This window comes from Papaver somniferum, chromosome 6 (assembly GCF_003573695.1).
Source record: "Papaver somniferum cultivar HN1 chromosome 6, ASM357369v1, whole genome shotgun sequence".
In the NCBI taxonomy this organism is placed as follows: Eukaryota; Viridiplantae; Streptophyta; class Magnoliopsida; order Ranunculales; family Papaveraceae; genus Papaver; species Papaver somniferum.
Window position 1 is genome coordinate 132,343,588 of NC_039363.1, and position 21,278 is coordinate 132,364,865.

The 21,278-nt window shown below is 37.8% G+C and overlaps 4 protein-coding genes and 1 long non-coding RNA gene across 8 annotated transcripts; 4 read left to right on the forward strand and 1 right to left on the reverse strand.

The window, feature by feature from the left end:
• Positions 1-4,707: 4,707 nt before the first annotated feature.
• On the reverse strand, positions 4,708-7,215 carry LOC113286200. Of its 3 annotated transcripts, none has more exons than XR_003329163.1 (4): positions 6,948-7,215; positions 6,568-6,709; positions 5,980-6,055; positions 4,708-5,801 (listed from the first exon to the last, which is right to left on the reverse strand). It is a non-coding gene; the product is annotated as an uncharacterized LOC113286200 (long non-coding RNA). The 3 variants fall into 3 exon arrangements; XR_003329162.1 differs by having other exon boundaries at positions 4,708-5,260; positions 5,664-5,801; positions 6,568-7,215; XR_003329161.1 differs by having other exon boundaries at positions 6,568-7,215.
• A 2,299-nt stretch (positions 7,216-9,514) lies between these two features.
• On the forward strand, positions 9,515-10,873 carry LOC113289358 (CCG-binding protein 1-like). 2 transcript variants are annotated; one of them, XM_026538596.1, is made up of 4 exons: positions 9,515-9,856; positions 9,938-10,011; positions 10,096-10,414; positions 10,758-10,873. In XM_026538596.1, exons 1-3 carry the CDS (start codon positions 9,628-9,630, stop codon positions 10,408-10,410), a joined length of 618 nt encoding a protein of 205 aa, XP_026394381.1. In that variant the 5' UTR covers positions 9,515-9,627; the 3' UTR covers positions 10,411-10,414; positions 10,758-10,873. The 2 variants fall into 2 exon arrangements, with proteins under 2 accessions (XP_026394381.1, XP_026394380.1); XM_026538595.1 differs by lacking the exon at positions 10,758-10,873 and having other exon boundaries at positions 9,516-9,856; positions 10,096-10,563.
• Positions 10,874-10,892: 19 nt separating this feature from the next.
• LOC113289357 (pollen-specific leucine-rich repeat extensin-like protein 1) lies at positions 10,893-13,571 on the forward strand. The gene has a single exon (XM_026538594.1). The coding sequence runs from the start codon at positions 10,948-10,950 to the stop codon at positions 13,213-13,215; it is 2,268 nt and encodes a 755-aa protein (XP_026394379.1). The 5' UTR covers positions 10,893-10,947; the 3' UTR covers positions 13,216-13,571.
• Positions 13,572-15,476: 1,905 nt separating this feature from the next.
• On the forward strand, positions 15,477-19,028 carry LOC113286201 (ent-kaurene oxidase, chloroplastic-like). The gene is made up of 8 exons (XM_026534884.1): positions 15,477-15,611; positions 15,707-15,867; positions 17,100-17,261; positions 17,364-17,504; positions 17,610-17,867; positions 17,974-18,135; positions 18,241-18,435; positions 18,554-19,028. Exons 1-8 carry the CDS (start codon positions 15,536-15,538, stop codon positions 18,863-18,865), a joined length of 1,467 nt encoding a protein of 488 aa, XP_026390669.1. The 5' UTR covers positions 15,477-15,535; the 3' UTR covers positions 18,866-19,028.
• Positions 19,029-19,392: 364 nt separating this feature from the next.
• LOC113286202 (GDSL esterase/lipase At2g23540-like) lies at positions 19,393-21,071 on the forward strand. The gene is made up of 5 exons (XM_026534885.1): positions 19,393-19,686; positions 19,801-19,931; positions 20,034-20,282; positions 20,385-20,640; positions 20,758-21,071. Exons 1-5 carry the CDS (start codon positions 19,455-19,457, stop codon positions 20,979-20,981), a joined length of 1,092 nt encoding a protein of 363 aa, XP_026390670.1. The 5' UTR covers positions 19,393-19,454; the 3' UTR covers positions 20,982-21,071.
• The last annotated feature ends 207 nt before the right edge of the window (positions 21,072-21,278 follow it).

Below are 21,278 nucleotides of genomic sequence, written 5' to 3' on the forward strand. Positions count from 1 at the left end.
TTGGCATTGATGCTTATCCATGGAATTAAGTTGGACCAAACTCGAGGATGATTCGAGAGTGTAGAACAAGACAAGCTTCCCAAACACTGCTATTACCAATCAGCTTCCATGGTTTATCATGAGAGATTTCAATTTCATTTTTCATGACTATGAGAAGTACAATTTCCACCCCATTGACTCTGTTGAAGCCAAGTAACAAAAAATTGGATATTAACCTTATTGATATTGGCTTTGCTGGTTTTCCTTTTACTTGGTCCAACAAAATATCCGGTCCTTCTCTCACTAAAAAAAGACTAAATAAATCTTTAACATCTGAAAGTTGGCTTTTGAGATTCCCCACACAACAATATCTCAAACTTTCTTACTATTGGTTCTGACCACCCTCCCCCCCCCCCCCCCCCCCCCCCATATTGCTAAATTCCAACCCCCTTTACTAAGGTGGCAGTATCCATTTCAAAAAAATTTGGCCCTTGGCTTGATCATGGAGATTGCGAGAAAATTATTGATGAATGCTAGAGCAATAATCTTTCTAGATCCAGTGCTTTCCTCATTACTAGAAAACTAAAAGATATAAAGTTCCATCTTAGAGTCTGGAATAAGGAGGCTTATGGAAATATCAAAACAAATATTGAAGATTGCAAATCCAACTTGGATTGGCTTCACAAAAAATACTTTAGACCTAACAGAGGAAAAACCCTCAATACAACAAGGAGAAAATTACATGACTTGATTGACATTGAGGAATTTTTTTGGAAAACAAAGAGTAGAGATCAAACTATCAAATTGGGAGATGGAAACATCAAGTACTTCCATAGATCCACCAAATGCAGAACCAGAAGAAACAAGATTGAAGTTATATATGATGAGAATGAAATTTGGATATTTGAATCAAAAGATGTTGCTGCCTGTTTCACCAACCACTTCACCCAAAATGGCTACCGCTAAAAGTAAAAAAATTAACCGAAAAATTTCGCACCTCATTCCAATATTATCCTCAACTGAATACCATATATGCAAGAAATCAAGGCCACACTTTTCAGCATGTTGCAGACAAAGCCCATGGACCTGATGGTTTCCCTCCAAATTTTTTTCAAGCCAACTGGCACATTTTGGGGGGAGGATATTACTAAGATGGTGTAGCATTTATTCTCTTCAGGTCACATGCTAAAAGAAATGAACTCTACCTTCATATCCCTAATACCCAAAATTGATAACTCCTCATCCCAAGCCACTTCATACCCATTAGCCTATGCAACACTACCTATAAGATTATCTCTAAACTTATTACTCAAAGAATGTAGCCTTTCCTAAACAAAATCATATCCTGTTACCAACCTGCTTTCATTCATGGCCGACAATTCTCTGACAGTATAACTATAGCCCATGAAATCATTCACTCCATGAGATCTGAAAAAGGTAAGAAAGGGGAAAATGGTAATATGAGAATCGAAATTGATATGGCCAAGGGCTTTGATAGATTTGACTGGGATTTCTTATTATCTATCATGAAGCAAATTGGCTTTAATAATCAATGGTGTAGAAAAATCTACCAATGTATATCCACAACAACTTCTGTTGTGCTTATAAATGGCACACCCGATAAGATTTTCAAACCCTCTAGAGACCTTAGGAAAGGTGACCCCCTCTCTCCCTACCTTTTCCTATTTTCTATGGAGGCTCTCTCCAGAACCCTTATACAAGATGAAGACATGTGCTTTATTTCTGGCATTTAAAATCCACAAGAATGCTCTCTCCATCAACCATCTCCTCTTTGCTGATGACTGCATGGTGTTCTGCAAAGCCAACAAAATTGAGAGTCAGAATCTAATGGATATCCTCAAAATCTTCACTGCAACTTCAAGTTAGTTAATTAACTTCAATAGAGTTGGTGTTTTCTCTAGCAACAACAGTGACCCTAATCTGAGTACCATTACTAGCAACACTATGGGAGCTCAAGTCATACAGCTAAATGAAAAGTATCTAGGATCTCCTCTCTTCACCCATAGAATAAAAATCACCTCATTCAAGCCTGATGTGGATAAGATAAAGCTCAGACTGATCAGTTGGAAGAATGACTCACTTAACCCAGCTGGAAGACAAACCCTTATCAACACTGTTCCTTCCATAACTAGTATCTATCAAATGAATTTTTTCAAGTTACCAAAAAAAAACCTGTCAAGACCTGAACAAGATTCGAAGAGATTTTTCTGGGAAAAAAACATTGATAACCCAAAGGGATACTACCCAAAATACTAGACTTCTATCTGCAAGCCAAAAGACTTAGGAGGTTCAGATTCATGAATATGGAACACTTTAATAATGCTATGATAACGAAAATTGGTACCAGGATGCTAAGTATGTACTTAAAAGAAATGTGCTCAACTTGGATATCAAACTAAAACATGATGATTCTTGGATATGAAAATGCATTCAGGAAGGCATCAACAACATACAAGATCACATCTCCTGGAGAATTGAGAATGACAAGAACACTAAAATCTGGGAGGATATCTGGATTCCTATCAATACTACCCAAATCCCAAAACCAGCCAACAACCCCACTAATCTTCTCCTAACTGCGCATCTTCTCATGCAAAATGGGGTTTGGAATGCCTCTCTGATAAATGGCTGGTTCAATCCTAATGTTGCCAAGTCCATTCTGAACATTGCCACTCATCCAGGGGAGAAATACCAAATTAAGTGGAACATATCTGACTTAGGAATCCATGTAGCTTTTCAAATATACCAACATGTAGTAGCATAAGTATTGCTACTAGGATTTGATTGACCATTTCCTGGTTCAAACCAAGAATTTAACCTGTGTCCAGGAAGTTTGTTGTTGAATCAAACTTACCATGAGAGGGACCCGTAAGCAGATTCCAAACAACAATAGTTGCATGGCAATTTAGGAATAGGTGAGTCGTAGATTCCTCCCACTGTTACACACAATTTACAAATGAGATCAATGTAGCGGAAGATATTAACAGTTTTAGTATTTGTGGGGATAATTTCATGTGCACATTTTCATAAAAAAAATCTAAATAATATGAGAAACATCATGTTCCACATAGCCTGCCGATTAACTGGAGTATGTGATTGTAATAGTAGTAGGGCTGCCAATAGAATATTGTAATACAATCAAATTCGCTGGGAATCAAGTTTGAGGATAAAACCAACCTAAAATGGCCTCCCAAACTTTATTCCACGTATCTAACAAAGGGATGCATGAGATACAGGTGTATATTTGGGAAGAATAGAAGGAAACCTAAACCTTAATTTTCTCATTTTCATTTCTCTTTCTCTTCCTCTTCCTCTTCCTCTTCGTCTCTTTCTATTCTTTATCGGATAAATTAATACTAACACTGGTTACCCATTCTTCTTCCCTTCTAATTTAAAAGAATTAGAATAAAAATGGACTAGTTGATGGATTTAATTGAAATTTTGAACTAGTAGTTGATAATCATTAAAACATCTCTGTTTATAAATTTCTTTCTATCTGATGATCAATCTTTCTCCGTTGATTGGATCTTGGAACTCCATTATTGCAGATATCAATCTTGCTAAATTGGTGTTGTTCTTTAGGTGTAATATCTTTTAACAGGCTAGATTCAGTTAACTTTTTATTTTTTTTCCTTTGTAAGTGGTGTAACTGTTTGTAAGTGATGGAAAAAGAGTTGGAACCATTGCTGATATTGGCCAGATCTTGTTTGTGATGCTGTGGTGTTTAATCTATTTTGTGCTATAAAAATGTGTGGTTTCAATATTGTTGATGTCAACGGATTGAGGATCTCATATGTGGGAGATTGAACAAGAAGAAGGTGGTGCGGCGGCGACGTCTGTCAAGAGTGAGGGAATGTTAAAAGGCTAGGGTTTTATTGTTTGGAGTATCAAAGTTTTGCAATTATAACGGGTGTATTTGTGTGTTAAATAAATTTAAGAGAACATTATCTATATACTGCTACTATGAGGTCCCTTGAAATATACCCTTACCAACTTAAATTATACCCCTAAACTTAACACATCACTAAAATACCTCTACTAACCACCATCACCACTGTCCACCAACGCCAACAACCACCACCACTGTTCACCACAGCCGCCGTCCACCACCACTGTCCATCACTGCCAACAGCCACCACCGCTGTCCACCACAGCCGCCGTCCACCACCACTGTCCATCACTGCCAACAACCACCACCATTGACCACCACCACTGTCCACCACCACCACCACAACTGTCCACCACCGCCACCACCACTGTCAATCGTCGCCGTTGACCACCACTGCCACCGCCGCCACCACCGCCACCACTGCCGCTAACCGTCGCTGCTGACCACCGACCACCAACCACCACCACTTTCCTCGTATGCACCACCACCACTTTCCTCGTATGCACCACCACCACCACAACCATGTGGAGTCAACTTGCTGAAGTTGTCTCCAAATGAGGTAACTAGCTCATGTTGTTTTCGAAAGTAGAGGAAACTAGTACAAGTTGTCTCCAACAAAAATAGGATACATGAGCATGTTGCTAAAACTAATGGAGCCAACTAATCCAAGTTATCTCCGAATATGAGGCAACTAGCTCAAGTTGTCTTCAATAGTGAAGGCAACTAGCCTAAGTCGTCTCCAAATATGGAGGCGACTATCACAAGTTGTCTCCAAAAAAAAAAATTATACAAAAATGAATGAGCCTGGCGTGAGTCGAACACACATCTCCTGACATATATTTAGTTGTGCTACCAGTGCACCACAGATTCGGCAATACAAAACAACATATCAAAATCACATTCAATAGAATAAACAGATAATTAGTAATATAGACCAAACATTTTAACCAACAAACTATTTCCTTCACAACCTGAAATCACTTCGTAAGAAGCAAAGAACAAAAATGTAAACACAAAATCCACTCAAACAAAGCTTCTAAAGAATTTGGTTCTATTGACGAGACATAGAGACATAATTTCAACAACAACAAGTTTCATATAAACAGAACATCCTAAAGTCTAAACCTAATAGATACAAAAATTGAGAGAAGAACTGTGATAAACAAGACCTAAGCTTTTAGCATTCAAGAAGTTATTTAATAGTTAGTTGTTTGTAATGTTTCATCGGAAAAATGGGACGGGATAATTACTTACTGCTGCATTCATTTCCAAGTATTCAAAACAGAAGAGCATCAATGACTGATTCATCTACTGTAACATGAGCCAACATCTGCTACCAACTGCACTTCAGAAGCTCCATAATCCATTGCCCTGCATTCATTTCCAAGCTTTTAGCAACTGGCAGAAGTTGGCTCCAAATACAGAAGCAACCGACATAAGTTGGCTCCAAATCTGAAAGCAACTGGGACAAGTTGTATCCGAAAAAATTATACAGGATGAGAGCCCAGTTTTTATCTGCTTCAAAATTATACAAGAATAAAGCAACTAGCCCAAGTTGTCTCCAAATCTGGAGGCAACTAGCAGAAGTTGGTTCCAAATCTGGAGGCAACTAGCACAAGTTGTTTCCGAAAACAGTATACAAGATCAGAAAGCCTAGTTTATATCTGCTTCAAAATTATACAAATGTTACGATAGTAATTCTGCATTTAAATGTGAACTGTTGAAACTTAAGAGTTGGAAAGTTGAAAGTTGAAACTTAATTTGCTTGACTTACCTGCACTTTAGATGCAACAGAGGTACTAGCTCAGGAAACGGTTCAAACTCATTACCTGGATTTGTCAACTGAGAAAATGTGTGATGGTGGCAAACATACTTCTTCAGCCGAGCTTAGTAACCTCTTTCGAAAGTGGGCCTGTAACCAAAGCAACCACATTTCCAGCATTCACTATCTTCCCCTTTTTCCTAGGTATCATGTATGGCTATTACAGCAGTCACTCACCCACCAATAGATTGGATGGGAATAAAATAGCATAAACACCTTTGAATGCAAATTGAAAGATTACACACCAAATGTCTGTTAAGAGTCTTACTGATATCGCCCTTCTCGTCAATAGCCTCTCCAATAAAGTTCATAGTTCTACCAAGAGTATCCCTACCAACAGGCACCTGTTCAGCCATAAAAATAAAAATAGAAACAAAAAGTTAAAACCTAATATACTATGCAGTTATCAAGTAAATTATACACTTGCATTGAAGATAGATAAAAGACAACCAAGCCAACTGCCCCTAAACACATCCATTTTCCTCCTATAACATCACAAGGAAGTTCAGAAGAAAACACCAACCTTCGTAAATTCACAAGAAACCAAAATGTCACATTTTGCAGCATCATCAAAATCCAGTACATCATGGATCTAGTATATGGCCGCATAAACTCACAAGAGACCAATGTAACGGTTCTAAATATCATCAAAATCCAGTATATCATGGATCCTAAAGAAATTTTCTCCACACAGTGCTCATTCAAGAGCCTCTCACAAATTAACATACAAAGACAATTTATTTAATTCATAAATGATGCCAATTCAATTCATACACAAATTAAGCTAGTGATATACAAAGCTAATTTATTTAATTCACATATGAAAGATTTATAAGTTAGAGATAAGAAATTATACCTTAGTTCAGCAATTTGTTTCAAACGAGAAACATATTAAGTCCCTTCTGTATAGCATATACTATCCACCACCACCCTACTACCATCTAGCATCCACCACCTCCTGTTACATCTTGATATACCAACACCACCACCAGTATGTACTGAAAAGTAATGCACTAACAACACCATCAGTAGCTTCAAAACACCTAACTCTAGCTTCATCAATTTAACCACCACCACCACCATAAACTAATTTAGATAAATGGAACACAAAATTGAAACCTAAATCTCTCTCTCAAACTCCCAAATATAAATCAAATATTGATTTTAATCAAATATGTAACCCAATTTTTTAGTTTTCACAAATTTCAAAACCTAAACCTAAAAATTGAACTTTACCAGTATCAGAATCAACAAATCTCGAGCTCAAATCACTGAATCCGAATCTTTAACTAAAAACTCCATCCGAAATCCGAATCTCAACTCGAAATTACTAAATCGAAAATAAAAAATCAAACCGATCTCTGAAACTGTTTTGAAATCGAACACAAATCATGGAAAATCTGCTGATACTAGTGGCGGAGGTAACGGAGATGGTGGTGCTGGCTGTGGTGGCGGTGATAGATCTTGGTGTTGGTCGGGGCGATGGAGATGATGGTGGTGGGACCTATGAGATTTTTTTTCAAGGAACTACCAATTGGTCCTACAAATAATATATTAGAGACATTCTAGTCCAGTGGACCTAGTTAATTGTCTGTTTGGTCCTATTTGGTAATGTAAATTATAATTTGGTCCGAAAAATTATGGTTTGGTCCTAAGGTGATGTCATGGATGATGTAAATGTCACCTTGTAGTGGCAGAAATACCCTTTTGGATAAGGACCATATATATAGTCAAAAAGTAAGAGAGAATAAATCATTCTCAAATTTACTTTCTCTCTCATCTTTCCAGATCTAATCTCTCTCTCTTTTTCTTTCTTCTTCGTTTTCCTCCTGTTAATGGCATCTCCATTTTTTTTCTTCTATTTTTCTTCCTGCTGCTGTAAACGATGGTGATGAAGGTGAAAATCGATTTAGATATTTAGATCGGTAGTTGTAGACGATGAATACGATGATGTTGGTACTGTTGAATACGATTTTTTTAGGGTTTTTTTCTTTTTTCTACTGTTGTTGCTGCTGCTGTTGACGATGAAGACGATGTTGTTAATCTTGATTTTGATGATGATGAAGAAGATGAAGACGATGGTGTTAATCTTGATTTTCTTTTTTTCTGCTGCTGTTGACGATGAAGATGATGAAGAAGATGAAGATATGTTGTTGCTACTGCTGTTGACGATGAAGATGATGATGTTAATCTTGATTTCGATGATGATGATGAAGAAGATAAAGATCTGCTACTGCGGTTGATGATGAAGACAGTGGTGTTTTTGAAGACGAAAATGTTGCTGGTGTTGTTGAAGACGACGAAGATGATGATGCTGCAGTTCATTCCAGAAATGAACTCTGCTTTTATATGGAGTTCATTCCAGAAATGAACTCTGTTTTTATATGGACTTCATTTATGGAATGAACTCTGTTTTTTTAGATTTTTATATGGAGTTCATTTCTGGAATGAACTCTGTTTTTTTAGGTTTTTGTATGGACTTCATTTCTGGAATGAACTCTGTTTATTTAGGTTTTTATATGGAGTTCATTTCTGGAATGAAGTCTGTTTATTTAGGTTGTTATATGGACTTCATTTCTGGAATGAAGTCTGTTTTTTTTTAGGTTTTTTTTGTATGGACTTCATTTCTGGAATGAACTGCTACAAGAAAATAAATAAAAATTAACACTGAAGGGTATTTTTGTCAATTTAATATTTTTAAATAATTATGGACCAAACAGTAAAGGCGTTTGACCAAAGGACCAAACATACATGGACCCACCTAAAAAAAGACCAAACAATGTTTCCCCCCTTTTTTTTTCCTATGTTAAACGAAATGAAGAAGAACGAAGTAAGAGAGGCTAAATAAGGAATTATGATTATTATGTTTCTAAAGAAAATTTCAATTATGCCATGAAGGGTATTTGTAAAGTTTGTAAAAGGTAATTGTGATAGACCCATGAATAATATGGGCGTTTATAACATTCCCACTAAATTTAATCTCTAAAAAACCGTTAATTACCCGGAACCAGTGGGTATTTAGTCGTTTTAACGGGTCATGTTCCGGGGCCAATAAATTTAGAACCGGACCCGAAAACGAATAAAATAAAGTGGGAATGTTATAAATACCCTCTATTTTTGTTGACCTTGCACAAATACCCCCGAGAGTAAAAAATATTTTTTTTGGAATCACCTTGAGAAAGTTGCTTCCCGTTTTTGGAAGCAACTTGTATAAAGTTGTGTACACTTCTGGAAACAATCTGTGCTAGTTGCGTCCACTTCTGAAAGCAACTTGAATAAGGATATATTTTAAGGTTCGAATTTTAAGGACTATTTAAATAATGTTCCCTAAAATAAGCGGTTCCGGTTTCGGGTAATATACTACCCGGACTCGATGGACCCGCTGGCACCCCTACAGCAGTAGAACAACTAAAACCTGTTTTTTTACCAATGCTGCAATAATGAAGTTCAGCACACTGTTTTACGTACTTATCCATTAACCACCGTGCCCCGGAAGGTGGCACACAGTATATATAATACATTCAAACTTATCCATTTCGAGTTGTTTAAAATTTCGAAGAAAAACGAAAAATCCAAAGGCAGAAGGAACTTACCCTGTTAGTCACGTTTTTGTGGAAACGCGTATCTTGAAGTTCGTGGTTTCTGAATTCTCACGACCTTATCCAATTTCCATAGGCCTAACATCTAACGGTGAAAATTTACATACCTAACCACGTGTCATCACTGTAAATCATCTAATTCACAATATGGAGGCTTTTGCCTAACATTCAAAGTATCTAAAGATATTTTAACACTTTTTTCTCGCTATATCTATCTACTACTGGATCTTCTTGTTCCCTGTCCAAAAATCAAATTGCCCTAAACAAAATAAATTGAGAGCTCAATAATCCTCGTCTCATTCAGAATCAAAATCAAAATGATTAGTTCAGTACCACTCCCATCATCAGCATCATCATCTTTACTATTTGATACCATTGATCTTCCTCGAAACAAGTATATGATAAAGCCATCATCCTCGATGATCTGTTGTTCTTCGTCTTCTTCATCAAGAAGTGTTCCAAAGCTTGAACCTTTTAGCAGAAACAAAATTGATCGTGGTATTAAAGAACTCCCTTTTGTTCAGAAATCTGAAAATGAACTTGCAGGTATACTCTCTCAAATTTCCCCAATTGGGTTTGATTTTGCTTTTAATGAGGTCTAATTTGTTACTTTTGGTTCGTCTTCAGATTACTGTTCAACACTTGAAGGAGATAAAGCTTATAGCTGTTGGAGAGCTTACTTTGAGCTCAAAGATCTTGAAGTAAGTAATAGAAAAAGATTTGCCGACTTTGATTGATTTTCTTGGTGTTTTGCCCTAATTTTGATTTTGATTTTGATTTTGCAGAATGAGTTTACTAAGGAGGAATTAGAGATGTTAGTAATACAATCAGGAGGAGTGAAATCACTGATTGATTGTGTTCATGGGATAACATCAATGCAAAAGAAGAAGAAAAATGAGGAAATTGTTAACGAATCAATGAAAACAATTAATCAAGAAAAGAAACCATTCCCTGTTCCTGATGGATTACCAAAATCACAAGAAGAAATTGATGAAGAAGAAGAATCCAAAATGCCAGATTCTTCTTTTACTAGATTACTTAGAAGTAAAGGCAAATTTCCTGCTTGGTTTTCTCCTGTACCTGATCATGAGACTGATTAGCAAGGTACGGTTTTCATTACTGATTGCTATTGTTTTCTTAGTAGCAAGTTCCTCACAAGTTTCTGTAAATATTTCGCACACGGGATTTCGTTAATAATAATGATTTCAAGTTTGATATTTTTGCCTTCAATAAATGGTTTATTTTAGCCGTCACGCGCATATGTTTCCAATTTATCCTCAACAAAATAGGACTAGTACACTGATTCTTGTTTCAACTGTCAACTCAAATTCTGTCAACATTAGTATTTCACAAATTTAGTTATTTAATGTAGTTAACAGTTTTTAACTAATTATTTCTTATTAGATCCAGAAATGCAACCTTAAAATTAGATGCATCTCTATTATAGGCAAAGCTTTTTGATGGCGGAGGACCAATGCCATCATTTTCGCCTAAAGAATTTGACAACCAGAAAAGAAGAAAAAACCAGATTCTAGTCTATAATAACCCAAACAATGTCAAACCTTCAAATTAATTTCTAGCAGCCTTGGGCCTCTCCAAGGTGTAATTTTCAACACAAAATCTTCTTTTTTTTCAAAATGCAGGCCTCTGGCTGCTGCTGTTTGTTAATTCTTTCTCTCCTTTTATTTTCTTCATCAACTTTCGCTCTTTCTGATGCTGAAGCCTTATTTATAAGTCGTCGTCAGCTCCTCACTCTTCCTGAGAACGGAGATTTGCCCGACGATTATGAATTCCAAGTGGAACTCAATTTGACATTTCCAAGTTCTAGGCTTCGTAGAGCATACATTGCTCTTCAGGCTTTGAAGAAAGCTATCTTTTCGGATCCTTTTAATACCACAGCAAACTGGGAAGGCCCTGATGTTTGCTCATATAATGGGGTATTTTGCGCACCAGCATTGGATGATCCTAGCTTGAATGTTGTAGCTGGTTTGGATGTTAACGGTGCTGATCTTGCTGGTTTCCTTCCTGTCGAACTTGGTCTTTTGACTGATCTTGCCCTATTCCACATTAATTCCAACAGATTTTGTGGAATTATACCAAAGAGCTTCTCAAGATTGACTCTTCTTTACGAGCTCGATGTCAGTAACAACAGATTTGTGGGTCCTTTCCCTAAGGTGGTTATGTCGATCCCAGAACTCAAATATCTAGATCTTAGATATAACGATTTCGAGGGATGCGTGCCCGATGAATTGTTCAACAAGGAGTTGGATGCATTGTTCTTGAACAACAACAGGTTTGAAGGTAAATTACCTGAGAATATGGGCAACTCTCCTGTTTCAGTTTTGGTGGTTGCAAATAACAGATTCAGTGGCTGCATTCCAAAGAGTATAGGTAAGATGGTTACATTGGAAGAGATTAACTTTTTGAGCAACAATTTGACCGGGTGTTTGCCTGTTGAAGCTGGCGCCCTAAAGAATTTAACTGTTCTCTCTGTGGCTTCGAACAAGTTAGTTGGGAGCTTACCAGAATGTTTTTCTGGTTTGAAGAATGTAGAGGAGTTGGATGTATCAGAAAATGAGTTGACAGGAAATGTTCCTGGGGCTATTTGCAAGTTGCAAAACTTGAGAAACTTCGCATTTTCAGATAACTATTTCAAGAATGAGGCACCTGAATGTATTCCGGCTTCCAACAATGATGGTGATGTTGTGATTTTTGACGATAGCAATAATTGCTTATCCAGCAGACCTAAACAGAAGGATTCAAACACTTGTAAGCCAATTGTTGACAGAGTTGTTGATTGCAGTAAGTTCGACTGCAGTGGTGTTGGATCACCTGCACCTTCGACCCCTTCCACCCCAGCAACACCTTCAACTCGTCAGTCCCCAGTTACTCAAACCCCCAAGGCTCCATCTACACCTAAGACACCCTCAACACCTAAGCATTCAACGAAAAAGAAGCCTTCGCCTACGCCATCATCGCCTACACCCAAACCGAAGGCACAATCTCCCCCATCACCAACACCTGCACCTTCTACACAAAAAGCACACCCCCCTCCATCATCAACCCCAACGCCCTCCACGCCGAAGACACAGCCTCCATCTGCACCTTCTACACCAAAACCACAACCCCCTCCATCACCGACCCCAACACCTTCAACGCCAAAGTCGCAACCTCCATCTGCACCTTCTACACCAAAATCACAACCCCCTCCATCATCAACCCCAACACCTTCGACACCAAAGGCCCAACCTCCTCCATCCCCAACACCTTCACCTAAGCCATCATCACCATCTAAAACATCCCCAGTACGTAGGGTCTCCCCACCACCATCACAACCGGCTAAGTCACATTCTCCAACACCATCCGGGTCAAGAACATCTCCTGTAAAACATGTTCACTCCCCACCCCCTCCCGTCCACTCTCCACCACCACCTGTTCACTCTCCTCCACCACCACCTGTCCATTCTCCACCACCACCCGTCCACTCTCCACCACCACCACCCGTCCATTCTCCGCCACCACCTGTCCACTCTCCGCCACCACCCGTCCACTCTCCACCCCCACCAGTACATTCACCACCACCTCCACCAGTCCACTCCCCACCCCCACCCGTCCATTCTCCGCCACCACCACCTGTCCACTCTCCACCACCGCCAGTTCACTCTCCACCACCGCCTGTCCACTCCCCACCACCCCCAGTACACTCACCACCACCACTGGTCCACTCACCTCCACCCCCAGTTCACTCACCACCACCACCAGTACACTCACCTCCACCACCAGTTCACTCACCACCGCCACCTGTATACTCACCTCCACCACCTGAAATGCCAGATGTTATCCTCCCACCAACCTTGGGAATGGAATACTCTTCACCTCCCCCACCAATGTTCCCAGGCTACTAACTAGTTCCACACCACTCTCTAGATCTCTTCACAAGTTCTTGTGTTTTTGGTGGGCAATGTTATTATCAGTTCTACTTCCTTACATAGTCCACCAAATCCTAATCACGGGTTCTTGTTAATTGCAGCCTCATCGATATGAAATTGTTCTGTTTTTGCTGCTCTTTTTTTGTACTTTTTCCCCTTATACATATCATCTCTTCCCTTGGAATCAAGAAAAGAAAAGAACATAGGAAAAAAAAAATACACGTAGTTTGTCTTCGATACTGTATAATATTTATACAAAAATATATCAATAAACCTTTTAATGGAGGGAATGTAATCCATCTTAGTTAGAATATTATGAGGTTTTACTTACATTCTCTTATTTTGTACGCAAAATGTCGACTAGTTATTGCATTCCGGTCGTGCACAAAAAACAGACATACAGACAAAGTCATCCTTAGGACGTACTTGTTATTTAATCTTTTATGGTCTTGAAGCCAAACAAAAGGGAGATTCATTGATAATTTCATACCAAATGTTTGTTAATAAGATTGACTAGATTTGTGCCTGTGCTATGTTTCGGGGATATTTTTTTTTTTTAACTTGGTGTGTGTGGGATTTTGTCCCGCACCGTGGCGACGTATTTTTGATATGGTGTGCGCGGGATTTCGTCCCACCCGTGGAGATGTATTTTTGATCTGATGTGGTGGGGCAAATACGTTAAATAGGTGGAAAATATGTGCAGATTTTACTTATTTTTTTCCTTTTAATTTGGTGTGCGCGAGGCAAAGCCCCGCCCCGTAGCAATACATTTTTAATTTGGTATGCGCGGGGCTTTGGCCCGCCTCCCGGAGATGTATTTTTGATTTGGTGTGGCGGGGCAATTACATTAAATAGGTGAAAAATATGTGCAGATTTTATTTATTTTTTCCTTTTAACTTGTTGTGCACGGGGCTAAGCCCCGTCTTGTGGAAATGCAGTTTTGATTTGGTGTGCGGGGCTTCACCCTGCCCGTGGAGAAGTATTTCTGATTTGATGTAGCGGGGAAATACATTAAATAGGTGGAAGATACCTGCAAATTTTATTTATTTTCGCAAAAAATATGTGGATTTTTTCCATTTTATATATTAATTTGGAAAAAATGGTCCTAATATAGTAATTACTCGATTTCCAAATTGAAATTCGACTTCCATAAAATTCCAAAGACAATATGTTAGGTTTTTCTTTTAAGTTTGTATTTTTTAAACCAATCATACGTTGCCAAGTGTCCTCACCTAAATTGAATTTGGTTTCCTTTTTCAATCATTTTCCTATTATTTTTAAACCAATCATACGTTGCCAAGTGTCCTCACCAAAATGCTCGTTTCACAAAACTGAAAAAAGACCTATTTCGTTCGATAGGAAGCAAGAGTTTCCTCACCGTTCAACGTGAAAGCTTTATTTGTCCAGGCCTTTAAGTCTTTTAGATTGACATACAAGAATGCTAAGACAAGAACAAAACGACGTTTCACGTCATAAAGAATAAATGAAATACAAGGATGTGAATGATTCTCTTAATCACGAGGTAGGTGGTACTAATTAGATTGGTATAATTTACATTCCATGTTAAATTTTGTGCTTAATCTTTTCTCCAGCATTAAATTTTCCCCAATTAAACTTTTGTATCTATCAAAATTTATCGAGTCCGGATTCCACGGATCACTATATGAGTTTGACACGCACACGAGAGTGAAAAATGCATGATTCAGAAGGCAATATAGTGCTTGTCAAATCATTACACAAATTATCAAGGATAATGACAGTATAAATCTAATGTTTTCCCCCCAGTATTAAAATCAAATTGATTAGGATAATACAGTATTAGAAACAACAAACAGTCGTATATCCTGATAATAGAAGGAAGAAGAAAGATACGAATCTTTTCAGATGTTTCCTTTTGTTTTTTTTCTTCAAAACGACCAAGAACGCTATCAAACAATATTTCACCATACTGTTGTTCTTGTTTTCAAGTCTAGGTACCCAACACCAAAAACCATACCATCACTGTTCTCTAAATGTACACCTCTTGAAACCCAAAGGTCATTCTCTGTCTCTCCCTAACCCCAGAAGCACCCCTCCCCTCTCTGTCTGTCTATCAGTATCAGTCTCTCTCTATCCATCTATCTGAGTGTCTGTCCTATATTCTATATATACGTGCATTTCATTCTTCATTGTCCATAAAAAGAAAGAAATCAGAGTTGAGGAAAAGAAACTGTGTTCAACGATGGAAATGTTCATAGATTCTCTTTATAATCATTATCACCAAAAACACTTTCTTATTCTGCCTTTAGTTATTACCATGGCTTTGGGTTTTGTTTTGATCATAATCTTAAAAGGGTGGCAGAAGCAAAACAGCAAGACTTCATCTATTCCTGGTATGATCTGATCATGAAGATTTCATTTCATATTTATTATTTAGACTTTTTTTTTTGGCCAGTAAATGGTATTGGTTTATAGATTTTCTCTGTAGTGGTTCCTGGACTACCGTTGATTGGGAATCTACTGCAACTCAAGGATAAGAAACCACACCAAACTTTCACAAAGTGGGCTGAAGTCTACGGACCTATATACTCTATAAAGACAGGAGCTTCTACTATTGTAGTCCTCAATAATAGTCATGTAGCCAAAGAGGTTTGTACTAGAGCTGTCAAACGGGCAAGCTAGGGTCAACCCGGCCCTAGCTTGCCAACTCGTACTAGGGTTAGGGTCAATCCTAGCCCTAGTACTATTCACGAACAAGCTCAAAACCCCAACCCTAGTCCTAGACGGGTCAATCCTGACGGATTGGCGGGTTAGCTTGTTAATGTTATCAATTTAAAAATTAAATTTAAAATTTAGGATTGTTTAGGATTATTCATTTAGTAAATGTCGAACCTAGGTCAATTTGGTGTTTAACTAGAAGCCCCACCACTGAGTTGTAAAGTGGACGTTTTTATTGCCACTTAATCAAAGATATAGCTGGTTACGGCGCTTTAGTTTTCTTAGGTAGAGAACCCTAACATCAACTAAGCATTTTACTTTTTTTTTTTTTATCATTTTATAAGTTTAAATTAATGTCAGTAAGACTAACTCACTGTTTAAATTATGCTAGTCCTTTTATCAATTTAGGACATCCCGAATAAATATGTGATTGATGAATCTAAGTTGTAATTTAATTTATTGATTGATTATTTAAAATCTAAAAATTGTTATATTTGTTTGGGTAGATCCAAAATTAGCTTTATTTATTGATTTAAAATTAACTAATTCTAATATATATTTGCAAATCATGGATTTTAAAGAGTTGGTGGGATTGAGGGATATATTTATTAATTTTGACGGGTTGACGGGTAATCCGCGGATTGGCCCTAGCCCGGCTTGTTTTCTAGTAGGGTTGTATATGCCAACCCTAACCCGGCCCGTTTAGACAACAAGCCAAGCCGGACCGGGTTGAAACAAGCCGGGTTAGGGTCAACCCGCAATCCGGGTTATAAATTGACAGCTCTAGTTTGTAGTTTGTACTAATTTGCAATCTTTTTCTATCACTTTAACTGTTCATCCATTTCCATACCCTTTAACTTTGTGCCGACACTCTTATATCTATATGCTTTTGTAAGTTCTGGTGACCCTATTCCCATCTTCTGCTTTGTCACATCTGATCACCTTGTCGATCAATTATTTGGCGAGACTGTTTAGTAGTGTGTCCAGATGTCTGTGATCGGGAGCATGTGACTATCATTAGGAAAACATTTCTTCTTTGTTGCTTGTTGTAATATTACCATATTTTTGGGATGGGGTCATAGTAAGACTTATAGCAGAGTTTAAGCTTAATAGTAATATGAGTTCATTTGGATGCATGCTTGTCTGTGTTGGTCGTTTTACAGGCTATGGTGACTAAACACTCATCCATTTCGACGAGGAAGCTTTCAAATGCGTTGAAGATACTTACAGCTGATAAAACTATGGTTGCCACAAGTGACTACGATGAATTCCACAAGATGGCTAAACGACACATACTCAATGGCATGTTGGGAGCCAATGCACAGGTTTGTGAACACAAATCTGGTAGTGTTAGTTATGAGCTAGCTAGCTTTATTACAAGGATGAAGTTGCATATAGTTATCCCTGAATTTACTTGTTCATTTCAGAAAAAACATCGTGGGCACAGAGACAATATGATAGATACTGTAGTGCGTCGCTTACATACTCATGCGAAAGAAAATCCTCTTGAGCCTGTAAACCTCAGAGAGATATTCCAAGATGAAATCTTTGGTTTAGCTATGAAACAAGTGAGTTAAAATTTCTCTTGTTGATTGTATTCAACTTAAGCAAACTTTATACTGACAAAAGAATTTCCATTAATCTTGAATTTTTTCCATGGAACGGGTATTAAGGCTTTGGGAAAGGATGTCGAGTCTCCAATATATGTCAAAGGACTTGGGAAAACTTTGTCAAGAGACGAGATTTTTCAAGTTTTAGTGGTGGATCCAATGATGGGAGCAATTGAGGTGGATTGGAGAGATTTCTTCCCATACCTGAGATGGGTTCCAAATAAAAGTGCCGAAATGAACATCCGGCGTATGGAGATGCGCAGACGAGAAGTGATGAAAACCCTTATTGAGGAGCAAAAGAACAGAATCTCTTCAGGAGAGGTATAGTGCCCTCTAGGAAAAACTTTTCTCTGGAATAAACTCTCGTATAACATTTTTTTTTCAGTCAGGCACACTATTACAATGAGTTTACATGTATCTCAAACAGGAAATAAATTGTTATCTGGACTTCTTATTATCCCAAGGGAACGCTCTTACAGAGACGCAACTGATGATGTTGGTTTGGGAAACAATTATTGAGGCTTCTGATACAACTTTAGTCACAACAGAATGGGCCATGTACGAGCTTGCAAAAAGTTCAAATTATCAGGTGTTTTTTCTCAAATAACTCGGTAGTATATTTGGCATTCCACTGCATAAGTTGTACCTAGACTAGTTTCTTATTCTTGCTCTCTTCTTCATATTGATTCATCAGGATCGCCTCTACGATGAAATCCAAAAGGTTTGCGGAAACAGCAAGTACACGGAGGAGCATTTTAATGAGCTCGCTTACCTAAGTGCTGTTTTTCATGAAACTTTGAGAAGGCATTCACCTGTTCCGGTCATTCCTTTGAGATATGTACATGAAGATACTCAACTAGGAGGATATGACATTCCTGCTGGAACTGAGGTGGGTATCTTTAAGTGAAAATATACGTCTTCTTGATTCTTGTTGTTGTAATGCTCATTCATTTTTTCATAACGCTTGTGGCAAATGATCTAAATTTACGACATCTTTATGAACGTAGATTGCCATCAACATCTACGGGTGTAATATGGACAAGAACCAATGGGATTCACCGGAAGAATGGAAACCCGAGAGGTTTTTAGATAACAAGTATGACCCCATGGATCTTTACAAGACGATGGCATTTGGAGGAGGAAAGAGAGTCTGTGCAGGATCTTTGCAGGCATTGTCGCTTTCTTGTGCTGCTATTGCTAGATTTATTCAAGAGTTCAAATGGAGTTTGAAACAAGGACAGGAAGAAGATGTCAGTACAGTTAGTCTCACTACTCAGAAGCTCAATCCTGTGCTAGCATTCATAGCTCCAAGAGGTTGACGAAGCTGAGATTAACCGTAAACTTTTCTCCCTAGAGAGTTTGCAAATAGTAGTCCTATGTTATCTATCATATGTATGGTTAGATGCTGTTTTGTACACAAAAACAGAACAATAAGGTCATGCATGTTAATGGTACAATTCCAAATAGTTTCCGTTTTGCCAATTCTTGTCGATTTTCACTATCTTAGTTCATTGACTTGTATTGTCCATCAGTAAACAAACTAGAGCTTTCTAGAGGCTGTCCTGCTGTTGTTGTTGTTAAACAACATTACTTGCCAGGTATAGCAATTGTGTGTCAAGAAAATAGGAAACACCTTTGATGACATATCCCGTGCAAATATATTTAACTCGATTCTCGAAGAAAAATTGTGCACAATACTCAAAAGTTTGCTGAACTACCCCTTCTACAAAAGTCAAATATTCTTCATTACATCCTTTGCTTTTCTTTGCTATAAAAAGTCCAACTAAACACATTCCTTGTACATAAGTTCCCGTCTGTGGGTTTTTGTTGAAGTCTCTTGGCCAAGAATAGCTAGCTAGTGATTGATCGTCATACAAATTCGCTTTTATCCCATCAAACTCTCACAGCATGATTCTAGCTTTGTTCTGTATATTTAGTTTTGTTTCTGTTAGTAAATCTGTTCATTCTCTCGAGGGGACAACTTTCATTTTCGGAGATTCTCTTGTCGATGCCGGAAACAACAACTACTTTTCGACGTTATCCAAAGCTGATACCCGACCAAACGGAATCGATTTTAAGGCTTCAGGAGGGAAACCCACTGGACGGTTCACCAACGGCAGGACCATTGCAGACATTGTAGGTAAGAAGCCTAGCTGCTGTCTCTCTGGTTCTCCTGTTTCTTGTGCGAGCATGTACACTACTTACCTTTCAATTTCCTTGACCTTATTGACATGTTTATGTATATATTTTTTAGCGGAAGAACTAGGACAATCAGGCTATGCCGTTCCGTTTTTGGCCCCAAATACCACTGGCAACGCTTTACTGAATGGAGTAAATTATGCATCAGGAGGAGGAGGGATACTGAATGAAACCGGGAAGATATTTGTAAACTTCCTAAATCTCGAATAAAACTAGTTTCTTAAGATACCATTTCACTCGCAATTTCGCATTAGATCCAACTGATTACAAGAAATCTATGTGTTGCAGGTTAATAGGCTTTCAATGGATATCCAGATTGATTATTTCAATATTACTCGGAAGCAGTTGAATGAATTGTTGGGTTCATCAACTGCAAGAGAGTTTATAACCAGAAAATCCATTTTCTCCATCACAGTTGGAGCAAATGATTTTCTCAACAATTATTTTGTACCGGTTGTCTCAATCGGTCAAAGAGTTTCTGAAAATCCAGATGTTTTCGTCGACCATCTCATTACTACTCTAAAGGGTCAGCTTACTGTAAGTGAAAAAAATGAACATGATTAATTAGTACGTACAAAATCTCATATCCTTATGTTGGCAGTATAAATCTTCCTAACACATTCTAAATGACAACTGCAGAGACTTTACAATCTTGATGCTCGAAAGTTCCTAATCGCTAATGTAGGACCGATTGGTTGCATTCCATATCAAAAGTCACTAAACAAACTTAAAGAAGACCAGTGTGTGGAATTTCCTAATAAGCTAGCGCTTCATTATAACGCACGATTGAAAGATCTTCTGACAGAACTGAATGAAAACCTGCCAGATGCGAAATTCGTCTTTGCAAACGTTTACGATCTAGTATCAGAAATCATCACAAATTACAAAAAACTCGGTAAGTTCATTCATGCTATAAATATTGAAAGTAGTCCTTGAATTGGTTGCTTCAAAATCAAGAGATGATTATAAACATAAGTTTTATTCTTTGTTGTAATTTATTCTATTTTATCAGGATTCAAATCAGCAAGTAAAGCTTGTTGTGGAAATGGAGGGAAATTACAAGGAATACTTCCATGTGGCCCAACATCTAGTATGTGTGCAGATCGATCCAAATACGTATTTTGGGACAATTATCATCCAAGTGAAGCTGCAAATTTGATAATTGCTAAACAACTGATTGATGGTGATACTCGTGTAATATCACCTATAAATCTAAGGCAACTAAAAGATCTCTAGAGATAAACATTTGATACTTCATGATTTTCTTGAATTTTTTGAAAATATACAGTGAAAGTGTAATCTTTAGTATGTGTGTTTTCTTATTCTGGTTCATTACCAAAACTGTTTGTCCATTTTAATTGCGATTCAATGGATTACGTTTGTTTCCAACGCCTTCTTAAATAATGAGCTTAACGTACAAATTTATTCTATCAACTGTCGTGTTGCCTTAAAACCCTGCGGAAGCGATTTGCACGGCTACACAATAGTACTCTAAATATTGCAAATAACACAAACTAGAAAAGAAAATAGACG

What these genes read in the sequence shown, in the direction of transcription:
- LOC113289358 (XM_026538596.1), top strand. Translation starts at nt 9,628, where the DNA reads ATGATTAGTTCAGTACCACTCCCATCATCAGCATCATCATCTTTACTA. An exon ending in ATCTGAAAATGAACTTGCAG is followed by an intron (nt 9,857 to 9,937) that starts GTATACTCTCTC and finishes GTTCGTCTTCAG; the next exon opens with ATTACTGTTCAACACTTGAA. An exon ending in TTGAGCTCAAAGATCTTGAA is followed by an intron (nt 10,012 to 10,095) that starts GTAAGTAATAGA and finishes TTGATTTTGCAG; the next exon opens with AATGAGTTTACTAAGGAGGA.
- LOC113289357 (XM_026538594.1), top strand. Translation starts at nt 10,948, where the DNA reads ATGCAGGCCTCTGGCTGCTGCTGTTTGTTAATTCTTTCTCTCCTTTTA.
- LOC113286201 (XM_026534884.1), top strand. Translation starts at nt 15,536, where the DNA reads ATGGCTTTGGGTTTTGTTTTGATCATAATCTTAAAAGGGTGGCAGAAG. An exon ending in ATAGTCATGTAGCCAAAGAG is followed by an intron (nt 15,868 to 17,099) that starts GTTTGTACTAGA and finishes GTCGTTTTACAG; the next exon opens with GCTATGGTGACTAAACACTC. An exon ending in TGTTGGGAGCCAATGCACAG is followed by an intron (nt 17,262 to 17,363) that starts GTTTGTGAACAC and finishes TGTTCATTTCAG; the next exon opens with AAAAAACATCGTGGGCACAG.
- LOC113286202 (XM_026534885.1), top strand. Translation starts at nt 19,455, where the DNA reads ATGATTCTAGCTTTGTTCTGTATATTTAGTTTTGTTTCTGTTAGTAAA. An exon ending in CTCTAAAGGGTCAGCTTACT is followed by an intron (nt 20,283 to 20,384) that starts GTAAGTGAAAAA and finishes TGACAACTGCAG; the next exon opens with AGACTTTACAATCTTGATGC. An exon ending in CACAAATTACAAAAAACTCG is followed by an intron (nt 20,641 to 20,757) that starts GTAAGTTCATTC and finishes CTATTTTATCAG; the next exon opens with GATTCAAATCAGCAAGTAAA.